Source organism: Physcomitrium patens, chromosome 17, assembly GCF_059467195.1.
Source record: "Physcomitrium patens ecotype Gransden chromosome 17, ASM5946719v1, whole genome shotgun sequence".
Taxonomy (NCBI): Eukaryota; Viridiplantae; Streptophyta; class Bryopsida; order Funariales; family Funariaceae; genus Physcomitrium; species Physcomitrium patens.
The window spans coordinates 9,995,136-10,011,672 of record NC_143426.1 but is presented as its reverse complement, the minus strand read 5'-3'; the positions used below and the strand labels follow the sequence as shown (position 1 = coordinate 10,011,672).

The window sequence follows — 16,537 nt, the reverse complement described above, 5'->3', positions numbered from 1 at the left end:
CTCAATACTTCTACCATGTCATGGCTTTAATATGACTAATTTTTAGCTTTTAAAATATTTAAATTTATCAATTTTCAACATAAAAAATCTTATTGCCTTCTAACTTGTGAGTAATGAAGAAAAATCCTCCAAAATTGAGCTACCAAATTACAAAGGCAATATACTATCTTTTACTAAATCAAAAGATTCTTTCATGACTAAACTCCAAATTTAAAGATTTTTACATTTACAAAAGTCCAATATAACTTCCTACTTTTAAATAAAATTTTCAAGAATTGATTCTATAAACTAGAAGAAAAATCAAAAAAAAATATCAAATTTACTTACAATACATAGTGAAAAATTAACTTGGCTTTGTCCATCAACAAAAAAAAAAAAAAAAAAAAAAAAAAAAAAAAAATGTTTGACTAAATGAGCCTAAAAGACATCTTATACTCTTGTCTTAAGACCTAAGAGTAGCAGCCACATTTCCACATTTGAATCTCAAAGACTCTAAACTAAGATCTAAGGCCCTCATTGATCTAAAAGCAAAATCCATAATTAAAGCTGATGGCCATAAAATGAAGTCTGAAATATTGTTTTGGCCAAACTATCTTCACTATTATGTTCAAAATACATTGTGAGGATTGACTATTCATATGTTTTAATCCATAAGAATTTATAATAATTATAAAGATTAAATGTATGACAATTCAAATTGAATTTAATTTATTCTTACATTATTTTTAGTTTACTTATGACATCCTTGTTAATATAATTATATCAGAAAAATGCTGTAACTTTAAAAAAATTAATAAGAGTAATAAAAAATTATAATTAAATTATTTAATAATTTATTTATTATTCTCATAGCAGATAAATTTTTTTGGATTGAGGAAAAGTCTTATTTTCTTGTAAGATTGGAAGCATAATTGAAGGCTTTTAAGATGATCATTCTTTGATGATTGACAATTAAAGTCATCAATAAAAATTGATATAGACTTTGGAAGAAGGTCTAAGAATATATATGTCATGACTTTTTAAAAAGCTCAAAGAACTCTCTATAAATTAAAAGAAATTACATATACAAAAGTTCTATGAAGTGATGCCAATGAAGTCTTATGTCAATCTTTAGAAGCTATAGATACTTAATATTATTAAAGTATGCATCCATAAAATTATATAAGTTATGACTTGCCACATTATCTATTATAAAACTAATAAAAGGTAATAGAAAATGGTCCTTTTGAATGTATTTATTTAAATCTTCATAATCCATATATACCTTGAGCTTATTTCTTCTCTTCTTTTTATCAAGACAATATGAACAACCAATTTTTAATTTCTATAGGCCTTATAAATCCTACATGAAAATATATTTTGATAATAAAATACTACAATTCTTAAAAAAATTCAATTCTTCTTTATCTAATTGGAATCTAAACTTAAAATCTTTGGATTCTTTTTCATCATGGTTGATTAGAATTTTAACACAATCTTGTTCTACTATATGTATTAAATTAGCTAGTCCATAATACCAATCTTATATTGAAGTATATAAATAAGTAGGTATATCATGTCTAATTTCAATGCTTTAGGATGAATATTTGAATTGTAAAAAAAGATATATGATAGTTTCTTCTTTTATAATGTATCAAAATCTTCAACTTGACTTCTATCAATTCCTAAGGTAAAGGCTTCATTCAAAAAATCTAATTTAAATCTAACTACTAAACTTGAATAGCTAGAATTGAGGTTGAAAGAATAGCTAGAATTCTTCTAAAGTATCTAATGATATTTTATCTTCTTTAAGGTATATTAAGTCTATTGGCTTTTTGGTATTCATACCTCTAATCAAAACTAAAAAAGACAAATATCCATTGTCCAAAGAAACCTTCTTGTTATTTACTTATACTAAGTTGGATTGAAGAAGTAATAAATTTGATATAGAAGGTGCCTCAGCTTGAACTATTATATACTTAACATCTTAAAAAGATGGTACTTGTTCATTTTGATTTTAATTTTGGCTATATACTAAAGATCTTTGCATTGTTCTTTGATTGGTTTGAATTTTCATTAGAAGGTGATGATTTTGACCATTTTTTGAGTTGTAATAATACATGTTTAATGGAACATTAATAACAATAAGATTTGCAAATCTAACTCCTTTTGTATGCCCTCCAATTTAATTGCTATAATCTTTTAAAGAAGAATTTAAAGAAATGACCTTATCAAGTTATAGAGAACAATCTCTAAGATGAAATCTTCTAAAATTTAAACATATCATTTTATTTTCAATCTAATATTTTCTTAATTGATGTAATTTTGTACAAGTAGGACAAGGTGTTATAAGATTCTTTGATTTGAAAGAAAACTATGACATACTTATTTTGAATGATAATAGGGCTTATGGTATTAAGATTGATTTTCATCTATATGTTATTGTAGGAATTATGGACAAAATTGGGCTATGTGATTCACTTATCTATAATTTATACATTGTAATTCAAAGTTATAAATTCCTTGTGTTGTATTGTAATACAACTATTGGATGAAAGAAAAAAATTGGATTATATTATAGAACATCTAATTTAAAAATTATATCAAAAAATTATTTTTTAAAAAATAAATGTAAAAGATAGAGAGGTAGTAAATTTTATTAGTATTAATGCTGTTTTTTAATAATAATAAAAAAAATTATACTTCCTTTATAGAAAAAAATTAAGTTGAAAAAAATAGATTAGAAAAAATAATATTATAAGAATCTTTAGATAGAAGTAAAAAGTAGCTTCTAACAAAATTTACCTAAAAAAATTAGAGATTGATATCTAAAGAAGATTGATTGTGAATTAAGATTGAAATTAGATCTAAGGCACACAAGCACATACCTATAGCAATAATAGGATTTTTTGGTTGATTAGATAATAAGATTAAGATGAAAACTTTATGACGTTTGTTTAAATGTTGGTTTTGATTAATTTGGATGGATATTGATTTTGTGAGAGCTTTGTAAAGCCAAGGTATTTTTAGATGATTTGGAATTTTGTGAAATAAAAAAAGATTTATATTTTAGAGAATTTTGTGAGTATTATAGTAGACCAGCAAAAAATAATTGAGAGGTTGTGAATCTACTTTTTAAAAATACATATTATAAATTTAAAATTAATTAAAAAATAAGATCAAAGATTTTTGAAATTTAATTGGATTAATAATTTTATGAAACTGGATTTTAAGGTTCAATAAAGATTTCAATAATTTTGAGAAATTTTTCAACTTAATTGAAATAATTTTATATTAGTTGATAGTAAACTAAATTTGAAATCTTTATTTGCTTTAAAATTTTGAATGCAAGTAAATGGTGCAATAAACAGCTATTATTGCTCATAGATTGATATCAAGATTGGAGAAAGGCAATGGCCAATACCTAAGTTCATTGAGATTATTTTATCTCAATTTGTAAGTTTGATTTTCTTTAAATTTTTTTAATCTTTTTTTTAATTAGAAGATTGAAATGTATGTGTATTTTGAAGCAAAATACATGATTTAATCAGTAATTATTAAGATTTTAAAATTTCATTAAGATTTAAGTAGATTTTATTAGAATTTGATTAAAATATAATTAAGATTTGTTAATATTTACTTAGAATATTTTTAGTATTTTCTTAAAACTTGATTATAATATCTTTAGAATTTTATAAATATTTATTAAAATTTATATGAGATTTGAATAGGATATCTTTAGAATTTTATGAAAATTTGTTACAATTTATTAAAGATTCTAGTAGGATATCTTAAGAATTTGATTAGGATTTTATTGTAATTTCATTAGAATTTTCTAAGGTTTAATTGGAATTAGGCTAAAATTTACTTAAGATTTTATTAGGACATATTTAGAATTTTTTTAGGATTTATTTAAGTTTTATTTAGGATTTCTTTAGGATTTATTTATAATGTTTTTAGAATGTTTATAGAATTCTTTTAAGATTCTTTTCAGATTCTTTTAATATTTTTTTAAATATTTCTTTAGGATTTGATTAATATTTGATAAGAGGTATTAAGTTTCAATTGGAATTTATTTGGGAATTTATTAAGATTTTTAGATTTTTTATTATTTAAAAAATATAAGTTTATCTTCCAAAGCCAAATGCCTAGTCCATTCTCATATAAGACAACACGTTATACAAAATCTTTTTATGGTATTTAGGATCTATAGCTTGACTTTGGTTTCTAATGAGGTAAGAAATTTTTTCACTAATGGCCTTCATATTATTTATCAACTTGGTTTTTTAATGCACCATTTTCTTGCCTTACTATATTTTGAAATTCTTCCAATTTAATATTTTTGAAGGTCTTATTTAGAGCTTAATCAAATGAAAGTTGTATAGCCAATAATATTACATTGCTAATTAGTAATGAGAAAGTAGAAAACCAAGAGTAGCTTATAGCTAGATGTTGATGGAATGGAGTAGATCAATGTTGTAAAAGTATAAAAGCAAGTATTGATTCTTTTATCTTTTTAAGGATGCAATTTTTTTTTTTTTTTTTTTTTTTTCAATGATGTTGTTGTATTATGTGAAAACTAATATAGCAATGCACTAGGCATCTAATTGTAGAAGGTAAATTATATTTGCAACAAACAAAAAATATAACAATCTTAATAAAAATTTAAGCAAGTTTTAATTGAATCTTAAAAATTATAATCAAAACCTAATCAAATCCTATAGAAATTAAATAAGATTCTAAAAGAATCAATTGATAATTCATAAAAAATATCAAAAAAATCATCAAGAATTTTAGAAACAATTCTAAAGAAATCCTAAAGAATTTATAATACAATCATAAAGAAATCCTAAAAACAATTATAAGTAAATTATTAAAAAAATCCTAAAGAAATTATAAAGAAATATTTTTAAATTTCTAAAAAATAAAATACTAAAAAAATTCTAAAAAATTCTAAAGAATTTCTAAATAAATTTTAAAATTATCTAAATTAAATCCTAAGAAAATCTTAACCAAACCTTAAATAAATTCTAATAATCCTACAAAAATCTTAAATTTTTTTTAATAAATCTTAAATAAATCCTTTTCATATTCTAATAAACTATTATAAAAGACCTGACAAATCTTAATAAATCTTAATGAAATCCTAATGATACCCTACAAACCCTAATGAAATTATAATGAAAACCTATCTAATCCTTATTAATCCTAAAATATTTTCAAAACATTAATAATTATTAGTTAATTCTTTGATCTTGCTTAGAATTTTCACACAATGCAATCTAATGATTAGCAAAAAGCAAAATAATTTAAAGAAGAATCTAATTTACTCATTGGAAGAAAAAGCTCCTTAATTTCTTGGATATTGGCCATCTTTATTTTGTAACCTTAGTGTTGATCTTCTAGTAGCAATAACTTCTTATTAAACCATTCACTTCTATTCAAAATTAACAAAATTTGAAAATAAAGTTAAAAACTTGCTTATAAAAATTTGCCTCAATCCAACTATGAGATTACTTAAGATTAAAGAAACCTCTATTGATCCTTGAAATCTAAATTTTGTAATCCTAACCTAGTTGAATTTTAATAACCTTTGAAATAATTGTTAGATTGAGTTCAAATTTTAAAAAATCAAATCAAATCAAAACAAGTAGATTCACAAGCACACAAATTACCACTTGTTAATTTGCTATAATGCTTAAAAAAATAAAACATATGAGCTCCCTTTTATTTTTCAAAAATTCAAACTGCTTAAAATATCTTTTATTTTAGAAAACTTAAATAAATTTAATATTAATTTAAATAACTCTAAATTAATATTTAATAAAGTTTTTTTTTTTTTTTTTTTTTTAATCTTGCTTTCTAATCAACAAAAGAACCTCAAAATTGCCGTTGGCACATGGTTTTGTGCTTGGGATTTGATTTTGATCTCAGTTCTTAATTGGTCCTCTTTGAGTATCAACTTTTAACTTTTTAAGGTAATTTTTAAAAAAAAAATCTTCTTAAATTACTTCTAAAGATGTATTTTTTTAATTATTTTATTTTTTCTTATTTATAGTTTCAAAAACTAAGTAGAAACCTTTTTATATAAAAATAGTATTAATACTAAATGTATTTCTTTCCTCTCTATCTTTTGCATCTACTTTTTTAAACTATAATTTATTTTTTTTTATCTTATATTTATGTTACAATACAATAATGTTGACTTTCAAAGCAACGTAAATGGCTCTTTTTAAATCCTTAGATATTATGTTTTACATATCTTGAAACATAGAAGGCATAACAAAACATTAGACAAAGTAGTGCCTTATAGTATCTTCATTTATAAGATTGCTAATGTAATAGATGCATACTACACAAAAGCTCCATATATACAAAGTTATATCTTTTAAAGAATCTTGTCTAATGTTTATTAGAACAAAAAAAGCTTATTATTGGCCAATTATGAATCTAAATTGACAAAGAAAGGATGCTAGAAATTATTTCTATATAGAGTATGATCTCTTTGTATAGAATCTATACTATAAATATATATATATATATATATATAGATATATATATTCAAAATCCATTAAGGCTGTTGAAAACAATATCAAATAATATCTATGGTTTATCACCAAACTAATAATTAGTACTTTGACAAATTATTTTATATGTATTGTTAGGTTTTTGTTGATAAATCCACTAAATCTTTGGAGGTTGAAAAAATTAATATTCTTAGCAATTTCAAAGGTATTATGATTGGTAGTTTTCTAAACAACATCATCAAATCATATTGGATATTTTGCCTACTTCTATTGGCTATATTAGTCCTTGGAGTTAAAAAAGATGATGGATTTACTTGAAATTCTAAAAAATGACTTCTACCATGCTCCATTCTAACAAAAGCTTATGATATATTATTACAAACTTCTTTGGCAAGTCAATTTCTAAAATTATATTTTTTAAACTCTTTTTTAGATTATAAAATACATCTAGACTATAAAATATAGTGATAATAATATAAGCTACTTAAGACTTTCATTTAAATGGAAAAAAATTAAATATATATTTTTTTAAGTTAATCACTCATGTCAAAAAGATCTATTGAATGATTTAAAATAAAAAAAAAAATAAGTAAATTTTTAATTTTTTTTATTTTATTTTATGAAATAACATAAGAATTCTTTTTCTTCTTATGTAATTTAATTATATAACAAGTTGAGATGTCATATTAATTTCAACATAGTAATATTACTCAATAGTTAAAAAAAAACTTCTCATAATAGATACATGTGTTCCAACTAACTACCAAGTTTGAGATCTTATGCCAATCTTAAGATTCACATTCACTTTCATACACACAATTAGAAGCACCATGTCTTAGTAAATGCACCCAAAATATGAAGGTAAAATTCATCTATCAATTCAAATTACAAGATAGTCTTAACTAAAAAAATTATTCAATAATCAAAGTGTTTCATAGGATTTAAAAGATTTTATAACTTAAAAGAGTCTTGTTAAAAAAATAAAAAAATTAAAGACATAGAATTATAATATTTATAAAAAACAAGGTATAACTACTATAGATGATTTAGTATTTACCATTGAAATTATAAAGAACAAAAATTGGAGGGAAGGAAAAGAAGTAGGTCAAATCAAAATTAAAAAATAAGGAGAATAAAAAATATTGAGCACACCTATCTAACCTAAAGTCTAAATCCTAAACCTAAGTCTACTATTGGATTTGTAGATACATAAAATACACAAATAGTTCAAATCAAAACTTAAAAACATTAATCCATTTGCAAAGTTAACTCAATCTTTAAAATAGTTAAATTGTCAATAAATCTATATAATTTTAAAATAATTTAATGATATATTTTAATATATATAAATAACATACAATATACTATACATATAAATGACTTAAAACCAAGTTTAAAATTATGGATTTTGGAATTTAACTAGATTATAATCCACTTAAAAGCCATCTAGTTTGCAATTTATCATTCAAATGTTAATTATTTTCACCCACATGTGTGTTTGTACAAGTCCCTCCCCTTTCAAACAAATCCCTGAGAATCCATCCCGACTCCCACCAAAGAATGCGGATTCCTCATTCTGATATTCATAACCTTTGCAAGCAAAACTGGAAAACAATCCTTCACACAGAGCACCCACAACCATGAGAATAATATATACAGATATTAAAAAATAATAATAATGGAAGCATAAAAATGAAAATCCATGAAGACAAAGACACACACAAACAAACAAATGCATATTCCTCCTCCAGCACTGTACAAACATGTACATTAATATTTGAATGAATATGCATATGTATGTGTGTGTGAAATTATAAATATACATAGATATGAGATTGTGCGTGTGTCTGTGTTCAGGAGGCGATGATGGAAATGGACAAATATACTAGAGCAGGAGAGTGATGTAGCGCTAGAGCGCTGGGAGCAATGCCAATCGCACGCGCATGCACAAGCGCACACACCCACACTCCAGCACCGAAATTGGGCGTCAACGTGGTGTATTTCGGAGACAAGAGGGAGAGAGAGGGAAGGAAAGAAGGGAAGGGAAGGGCAGGGAAGGGAGGGATGGATGGAATCGGATTGAGGGACTACTCCCTCGTCTGGCGCCAGGTCGATCCAGGAGGAGGACCTTGTTGATGGTGTTGGAGCCAGCGAGGAGGTACTACTACTACTACTTCGTCGTCTTCGACTTCTTCATCTTCAAGAGTCGAATCAGCTTTTACGGCATTCCGAAAGTTGCAGCCAGGCAGGAGAGGCAGGGCAGGCACGCAGGCTGCGACTGGGTCCGCACCAGCGGCATCAGGAGTAGCAGCAGGCAGGAGGCGCAGCAGTATTAGCAGCATCATCATCATCATCCACTTTGCTTCTCGTCCTTGTGGAGCCCTGCCTTGCCTTGCCTTGCCTCGCCTCGTCTGCCCACTGCACCGTCATCGTCCGCGACGCACTGTGTCCGTCCTCTGCTCCCTCTCTCCCTTGCCATGGATTTTCTCTTCTCCTCGCTGTGACTTGCATCCGGACCCCAAGTTGCATTCGTTTGGGTATGATTTCGTGGATTGGTTGATTGTGGTGAAGGTGGTGGTGGTGCTAGGTGGGGGCCAGGATTTGGGGGTAGTTTGTGTGTGTGTATATGTGTTTGGGGTAGCGATCAGATGGGTGTTTGAGTGGTAGTTTGCGAGATCGGAGTGTCTTACGGATACGTGCGGTGGATGAGTCGTTGATTTGTCTGGTGATTGTGACAGTCGTGTGAGTTTTGATATTCGGGTGAGAGAGAATGCTGTGCGGGTAATCGGTAGGATAGTTACGGGGAGTTGTGAAGAAATGTGGAGAATACTCCTAGTTTCTTGAATGACTCGGTGTTTGTTGCGTGTTTTCTGCTCGTGATCGTACTGAGGATACAAAGTGGATTGGATTTGAGTTTCTTTGTGCCTCGGATGCTTTCAATTGGGTTGATCGTGTTTGTAGCCTTGAATTCGTATCGGCGGAACGCACAGGCTCTTGTCCCCTTCTCATAAACCTGCCTGATCGTGGAAATTTTCCTCTTTAGGTTGCAAGTATTGCAAAGAAAAGAAAAGAGATCATTTTTGGGAGGTGACTTCGTGACATAGTGGTCAATTCTCTGGCCCTCAAGGTGATTTTGTGTAGCGAGCCCCGTGGACGGTGGTTCTAACAATTTGCGATTCATGAGTGGCCCAATTCTGGTTGCCCGTTTTCGTATTGGGCAAGCGTTAAGAGCAGGTCGAGGAATCTGTTTTGTTGCTACACTAAGTAGCAAATTGTTGATAGGAGAACCACGCAACTTTGATCATTCTCGAGGGATTTAATTTAAAATATTTTTTCTTTTAAAAAAAAAAATAAATCCTCTCTCTCTCTTGTTCGCTCGCTCGCTCTGTGTGTGTGTGTGCGCGTGCTTCTTTTTTTCTTTTTCTTTTTTGTTTGTTTGTTTGTTTTGTTGAAGTGAGATTGTAGAATTATTTCAAACACCCGTCATCTGGTCTATTGGGCGCACTGATGACGAAGCCCTAAAAGAAGTGACCAACAGAAGCGCCTTCCTTTGTCCAACCATTGTGGCGTTTGACATGCTTAACATAAATGTTTTTCAGGGCTAGTTGTGCTTTGTATCACAGTTCTGGTGCCGAAAAGCTCGCAGCTCAGGCTTTTTCTGACACTGCATTTTGGTATGTCAGGCTGAAACATTAGAGACTATGGCGTTCAATGTGTGGCGCAATTTGATGGTAGTCACCTTCTCAGGGTTTAAGCCCTACCTGGAGGCTGGCGCAGGGTGGCTGGCGCAGATGAAGCAGGGCATGAAGGTGCTGCTGATGGTGCACAACCCGATGAGGCAAAACGGAAAGGCATCTTCCCACGTTACGCATAGAATAAGAATGGCCAGTATGCATTTGTCCATGGATGAGGTATCTAAGACCTACAAAATTACTCCCGTCCGCAGACTGTAATAGCTTCATTTTGAGTGCTTGTGTATAGAAGTAGCAGCAGGATTCACTAGAGGTCGCCAAATGGCAGACCCAAAAGATCGCTTCTCGTTTTGTATACGAACCATTCGATTTGTGTTCTTGGGCTCAATCAGTGATCCAAAGTGGGTGCTGGTGCTCACCAGATCTGTATCCCGTTTACTATGTACAGTTTTGTGTCTATTAATGTACCAGTGAAGGAGGTGGTCATTTATACTCTCTGCCTCAAACTCTAATGTCAAATGTTGTTGCACATGTGTTTGAAACGCATTCTAATTTTAGGCTGGTTTGCAGTTTCAAATTACTTGTTTTCTCTGTTTGTAAAGTTTTTCGTGGTTTACGGCCACAGCAAACTTAGGTTAAAATTATTGTAACCAAGTGTTCACTGACAGTACAATAAAATCAAGACTGAACAACGACGTACTTTCTATACATGTCCCATTGTAGATATAAGGAACCAGTTACAAGAGAATAGCGAAACTTTGTTACAATGAACAGTTAAACTAACTCTTTTTAAAATACAAACGGTTCTTGTTCAGATGTAAAATCACCATTTGATTTAAGTTCACATATCTCCGTGTGATTATTTAGTTATTTATATGAAGTAAAGACTAGGACCTTCCAAGCGTACTACTTTTGTACACAGCTTCATGAATTGACAGTATACTAAATAGTGAAAATACATTAATTTATTCCACGAACTGTTATGTTCATAATGAAGACGCATCAATTTTGACTTGTGAAGCCAACCAGGATGGAGTGAAGCATCAGACATCAACAGCATCGCTGTCAAGGCTTTGCACAATTCTTTACTTCAATGGGGTATGATACAAGGACAGTAGAAGTCGCTCACACTTTACACTCCAAAATTGATACCATAATCTTCGTCCACTTGACTATACGGTAGGTTTCTTCCTCTGAACGGTTCCACTCCCGATGATCTGATCTCTTTGTACATTTCAATTCAGTCTTATGTAAGAACTACTGATCTGATATACCGACACAAACCAATCCTGCGCGGCAATCTTCAGGGTGGCAAGAGGAAGAGGATCAGTAATCACGAGCTGAGAATCTCACAACTCGGATAAGTACTGATATCTTTTTCACCGTCGATGATGAGGTCCAAGGATCAGCTCACCAGGGACCGGCGTTGCAAGGAAGCAGTTTTCACGATATGGAGAAAGATTCGTAATTTAGATTACAGTTCCGTGCTTGATAACCGCGTTCTTGTATACTACTACAATTCCGGAACGGATGTAAAAACCTTCACTTTGTCTCTCCGCTTCCAAGACATTCTGCGCATGTTCGCGAAAAACCAAAATCAGCTCGAGTTCAGCTCAAATTGCGGATAGATAAGAGGATTGCAGATCGGGAAGTGTAGGAGGTGAGAAACGTGAGTGAGCACTTACGTCAGTGTTCGCAATGACAACATCCTTGCCAATTCTTGCATTCTTGTCCACAATACAATTCCTCAGCTTTGAGTTCTCGCCGACGCCCAAAGGTACCTTTCCTTCCGCCAACAAAGCAGCCGCTTCGGGATCGGTTTCATAGGAGTCAGCTCCCATCACCATGGCGCGCTTGACATCGCACCCAGCCTCGAGCCGGGATCGGATTCCAATGACGGAATCCTCTACACTGCATTCCCGCAAGAAGCATCCGTGGGAGACAATTGAATCCTTCACTCTACACTTCTCAATCTTGGTTGGGGGCAAGTAGCGGGCGGATGTGTAAATGGGCTTTTCAGCGTCGTAGAAACTGAAGTTGGGATTCTCTGCTGCGAGCGCCAAGTTCGCGTCGAAGAAGGATTTGATGGTTCCAATGTCTTCCCAGTAATCGTTAAAGAGGTAGGCGTTCACATTGAACTCCTTGGCAGCCTTAGGGATGATCTCGGAGCCAAAGTCGTTGGCGAGGGGATACCTCCACCTGAGCAGCTTGGCGAGCACGCTCTTCTTGAAGACGTAAATGCCCATGGAAGCGATGTATGGCTTCTTTTGAGCCTCCTCCGCGGACAGGCCGAGTACAGTGGTGTCCACTTGCATCGACTGCAGGTCCTTTCCTTTCGGCTTTTCAGAAAAGTGGTTGATTCGCCCCTTTCCGTCGATCTTCATCAAGCCAAAATCAGAAGCACGACTATCGTCCATGGGTATGCAAGAAACAGTCACATCAGCTCCGGAATCCTTGTGTTTCTGCAATTCGCGAGGTTTCAAGTAAATCGAAGGTCGTTAGTTAAATTCCAACTCGAGTTCCAAATTCGGGTTATTCTTTCCAAGGTAATTGGAGAAAGATGCCTTGAGAAGCGCCATGGGATTAGGCCGGGTGCCTACCTGGACGAAATCTTGGTAATCCATGCGGTACAGGTGATCCCCGGACAGGATCACCACATCTTCGACGTCTTTGTTTTTGGCATCTTCCAACAACCACATGTACTGCCTCACTGCGTCCGCAGTACCTTCGAACCACCTGTCACCGCCGAAGCCAGGCCTCTGGGCAGCAGCCAGGACCTCCACGTAACCATCACCGAAGTTGCAACCGTTGCCGAAATTGTAAGTGTTGGCAAGGTGGCGGTTGAGAGACGTAGAATTGAACTGAGTGAGAACATAAATCTTGTTAATCCCGCTGTTAATGCAGTTGCTCATGGGCACATCGATCAATCGATAGCCACCCCCAAGTGGAACCTGTTCACCAATTGGCGAGTGTCAGAGAAACCAACCCGGTTGTACATAAGTTTTTCGACAATAAACCTACCAACACCTGTCAGAAAAGAAAAAAAGATAGTACAGAATTAATTATGTCCTGCAGGCCATAATGGTAATTGTTCGATCGTACAAGACTTGCAGGTTGTCCTGCGTCGCAAGGAAATTCCATGTGACATTGCCATCGCTTACCGCTGGCTTTGCTCGGCGAAGAGTGAGGGGTTGGAGTCGAGTGCCTGCCCCTCCTCCCAGGATGATTGAGAACACCTTCGTCATGTTCACCTGCTCCTTCGAGCTCATGCTCTCCCTCGATTTCTCCTTCTCCCTTTCCCTCTCCATTTCTTTCTCCATCTCCCGTGTTACTTGTCTGGTCTGCAGCCCGCAAAGACGGATAAATGTAAAGCTCGCAAAAGTATCGGCTAACCCGAAAACGCAAGAGTTGCTTTACTGAATATGCGCAACACAATGAATTTACACAAACTTTCTCACTCCCCCTCTCTTTGCATTGGTGAGATGAGCAGCACGATCAGCCGCTTAACCCATGTTACAATTGCAGAACTATCCACCACGGAAAAAATCTAGGCTCAGCCTGCACGCGAGAGAAAGAAGATAAGCTCATTACCAGAGCCCCCATTGGGCGTTCGGCCAACACAGCGGAGACTTCAAGGCCGATGGTCTTGGCTCTGGCAACTGTGCGTTTGGGACCAACGCTGGTGACGAGAGCCAGACGACCGCCACCAGCCAAGAACCCAGAAGATGCAGGCTTGAGGTCCCCCTTAAAGCCCGACCGCATGGTGGCATCGTAGCCGACTGCTTCGCAGCGAGCTGGCCTCGCCAGTGCGGTGTAACGGGTGGAGGCGAAAGTCCCTGTTGCTGCCATCGCGGCTAACAAACTTCTTGTTTGAGAAGAACTGTAGTAAGTTTGAGAAATTCGACAGGCAAACTTGACTGCTTCGAGTTCTACACACAACCTGCATACAATTCAAGCGAGAAATTCAGAATCCGAATCTTAACTGTAAGCTCTGAACTCTCAAATGTAACTGTTCTCTACAACTGAAAGATTTGCTGATCAGAGCGAAGACACTGCAGATGACTTTCAAACTCTTTCCCGATCACCGTCCAAACAAGGATTGGCGACCAATGTGCAGTGTGCTATTTCAATCACCAATGCTTCGTTGGGGGGACCGACACCCAACACTTCCACAATACATTGCGGAAAGCCTTGCAAGTCACATGAAGGATGCTCATCAGATAAGTCAAAATATTCAGGCACAACTAACAAGTTCACACACATGCGCGCGAGCGCGCGCGCTCGCAAACATGAGGAGGATGGTCGAAAGGATTCAAAACACTGGCAACAAGTTCCTCAGACAACACGTTTCAAAAACATACCTAGGACGTGAGGGGAAAAAAAAAAGAAAAAAAACAGCGCTGATGCAGAACAATTCGGATTACCTGTTCCACCGCAACTTCAGCCACAACCTACTCGGACAATAATGTCGACAAATAAAAGGAAGGCCTGTAGCAAATCCTCACTCTCGCGCGGGCTCGGTACCCGACTCTCGACACTGCGGAATCTCGTATGCGTCTTATAACTACGATGACGAGAATGGTCTCGTCGCTCTGTTCACCTACACCACCCTTGCGCTAATTCTACGCTACTAGAGCTCAGTTTCGAGGTCCTGCGAGCTGATCTCTGGACCTCGGTGAGAACTTCAGTGAGCCGCTGTGTTTTAAATATGCGAACCTCGCAGCGAGCAGTAGTGACGAAACGCAGTGGGACCTCGCAAAACTCCAAAACTCACGCCCTCCCTCGACCATCGACGCTGTCGCGCATCCTCCGTACCTCAGAGTTCACGCGGATTTTTTTGAACCCAGATTCCAGTACCGGTCATTCTTCGTTCTTCATTCTTCATTCCTCATTCGCATCCGGAGGGGTTTCGGCCCCCGGTTGCTCCAATTTTCCCTCTGTCGTTCATCCATTTCCTCCCCCTCTCAAGGCTCCCGGTGCCGAAGACTTTGTTTCACTCCGTAGTAAAACCCACCATCGTCGTCCGATCTGTCACCCCGAATTGCATCTCCGAAGTAGTAATCGGGAAATTAACAGAACCCTTTCCAAAGCCAAATTCATCGATTCTTCGACATGCTTTACTGCAATCGACGACGATCTTCGTCTTCGACCATCGCCGCTTCATCTTCTTCTTCTTCTCCCTTTGCCACTCCTACTAGTAAGTTACTAGTTCGCTAGTTTGTTAATTAGTATGGGGCTTTATTTTACTTGGTCATTCAAGCATTAAATAAGGTTCCTAGTGTTGCCTGTGTCGATGCATCAATTTACAACACGTGGTTTTTGAAGCATAAGTTGATTCTCTCACAAGAGAAATGGTGTTTTCTCTTCATGTTTAGTGAATAAAGAAAAGTGGATGCACATTAGAATTTTAAATAAATAAAAGAGAATTGTTAATGCTCCATCTCCAACTGACATCGTTACACCCTATGTGACCTCCTCAAAGACAACTAGCTAATAATATGTCTCTCTCTTTCATGTGTTTTTCTTTTTCTTTGCTTTAAGAAAAGGTAGTGGTTCAGAGGGAGATAATAAATATTTTATGAAAAAAACAAGTTGGGAAATTTTTTTAAAAAATACGCATATGTATATATGTATACATATATATATATATATATATATATGTGTGTGTGTGTGTGTATATATATATATATATATATATATACATACATACATGGCTCAAAAATGGTTTAATTCAAAATTTTGTTTTTTATTTTTATTATTATTTGGCTACCAAAAACATAAAAAATAATAATAATTTATTATATTTTTGGATCAATATGAGGATTAAATATTGGGTTGCCAAATGCACCCAAAGCATATAAGCATACTTTTTAGTCATATAAAAGTCATGTGGTGTATAGCAATATCAATTAAGAATGTAGCATTAACAATTCTCTAAATAAAAATGGGTGAATGTTGTGTTTTAAAAAGATTGTGTACAAATAAAAATCTAGCTCAGCAGTATTAATTTTTTTTTTTTAATATTTTTAACTATGTGTAATTATATGAATTTGTTACAAATATTATCATTATTATTATTCAGATGGAGCACTTGTTTGGATTTTGTTTGTAGTAATGATATCGAATAATGGTCATAGACTTTTAAATCAAGCTAGAAAAATAAGACATTTTTTGAAGAGTATTATTATGATTGCAGTGATGTGTAAATAATATTTCAAAATATATATAAAAAGTAGTGCCACGTCAATTAAAATTTCAATACAAAAATTATATAAGAATAACAACAAACGTTTTAAATATCATAATTATTGCAATATAATGGTGATATCATATGCCATA

The 16,537-nt window shown here is 33.5% G+C and overlaps 2 protein-coding genes across 2 annotated transcripts; one reads left to right on the top strand and one right to left on the bottom strand.

The window, feature by feature from the left end:
• Nucleotides 1-8,434: 8,434 nt before the first annotated feature.
• On the top strand, nt 8,435-10,717 carry LOC112294135 (uncharacterized). Its single transcript, XM_073540162.2, has 2 exons — nt 8,435-8,953; nt 10,190-10,717. Exon 1 carries the CDS (start codon nt 8,450-8,452, stop codon nt 8,840-8,842), a length of 393 nt encoding a protein of 130 aa, XP_073396263.1. The 5' UTR covers nt 8,435-8,449; the 3' UTR covers nt 8,843-8,953; nt 10,190-10,717.
• Nucleotides 10,718-11,229: 512 nt separating this feature from the next.
• Nucleotides 11,230-14,862, bottom strand: LOC112294134 (glucose-1-phosphate adenylyltransferase large subunit 1). The gene is made up of 6 exons (XM_024544326.3): nt 14,623-14,862; nt 13,790-14,138; nt 13,360-13,539; nt 12,799-13,149; nt 11,884-12,660; nt 11,230-11,769 (listed from the first exon to the last, which is right to left on the bottom strand). Exons 2-6 carry the CDS (start codon nt 14,045-14,047, stop codon nt 11,668-11,670), a joined length of 1,668 nt encoding a protein of 555 aa, XP_024400094.1. The 5' UTR covers nt 14,048-14,138; nt 14,623-14,862; the 3' UTR covers nt 11,230-11,667.
• Nucleotides 14,863-16,537: the final 1,675 nt, after the last annotated feature.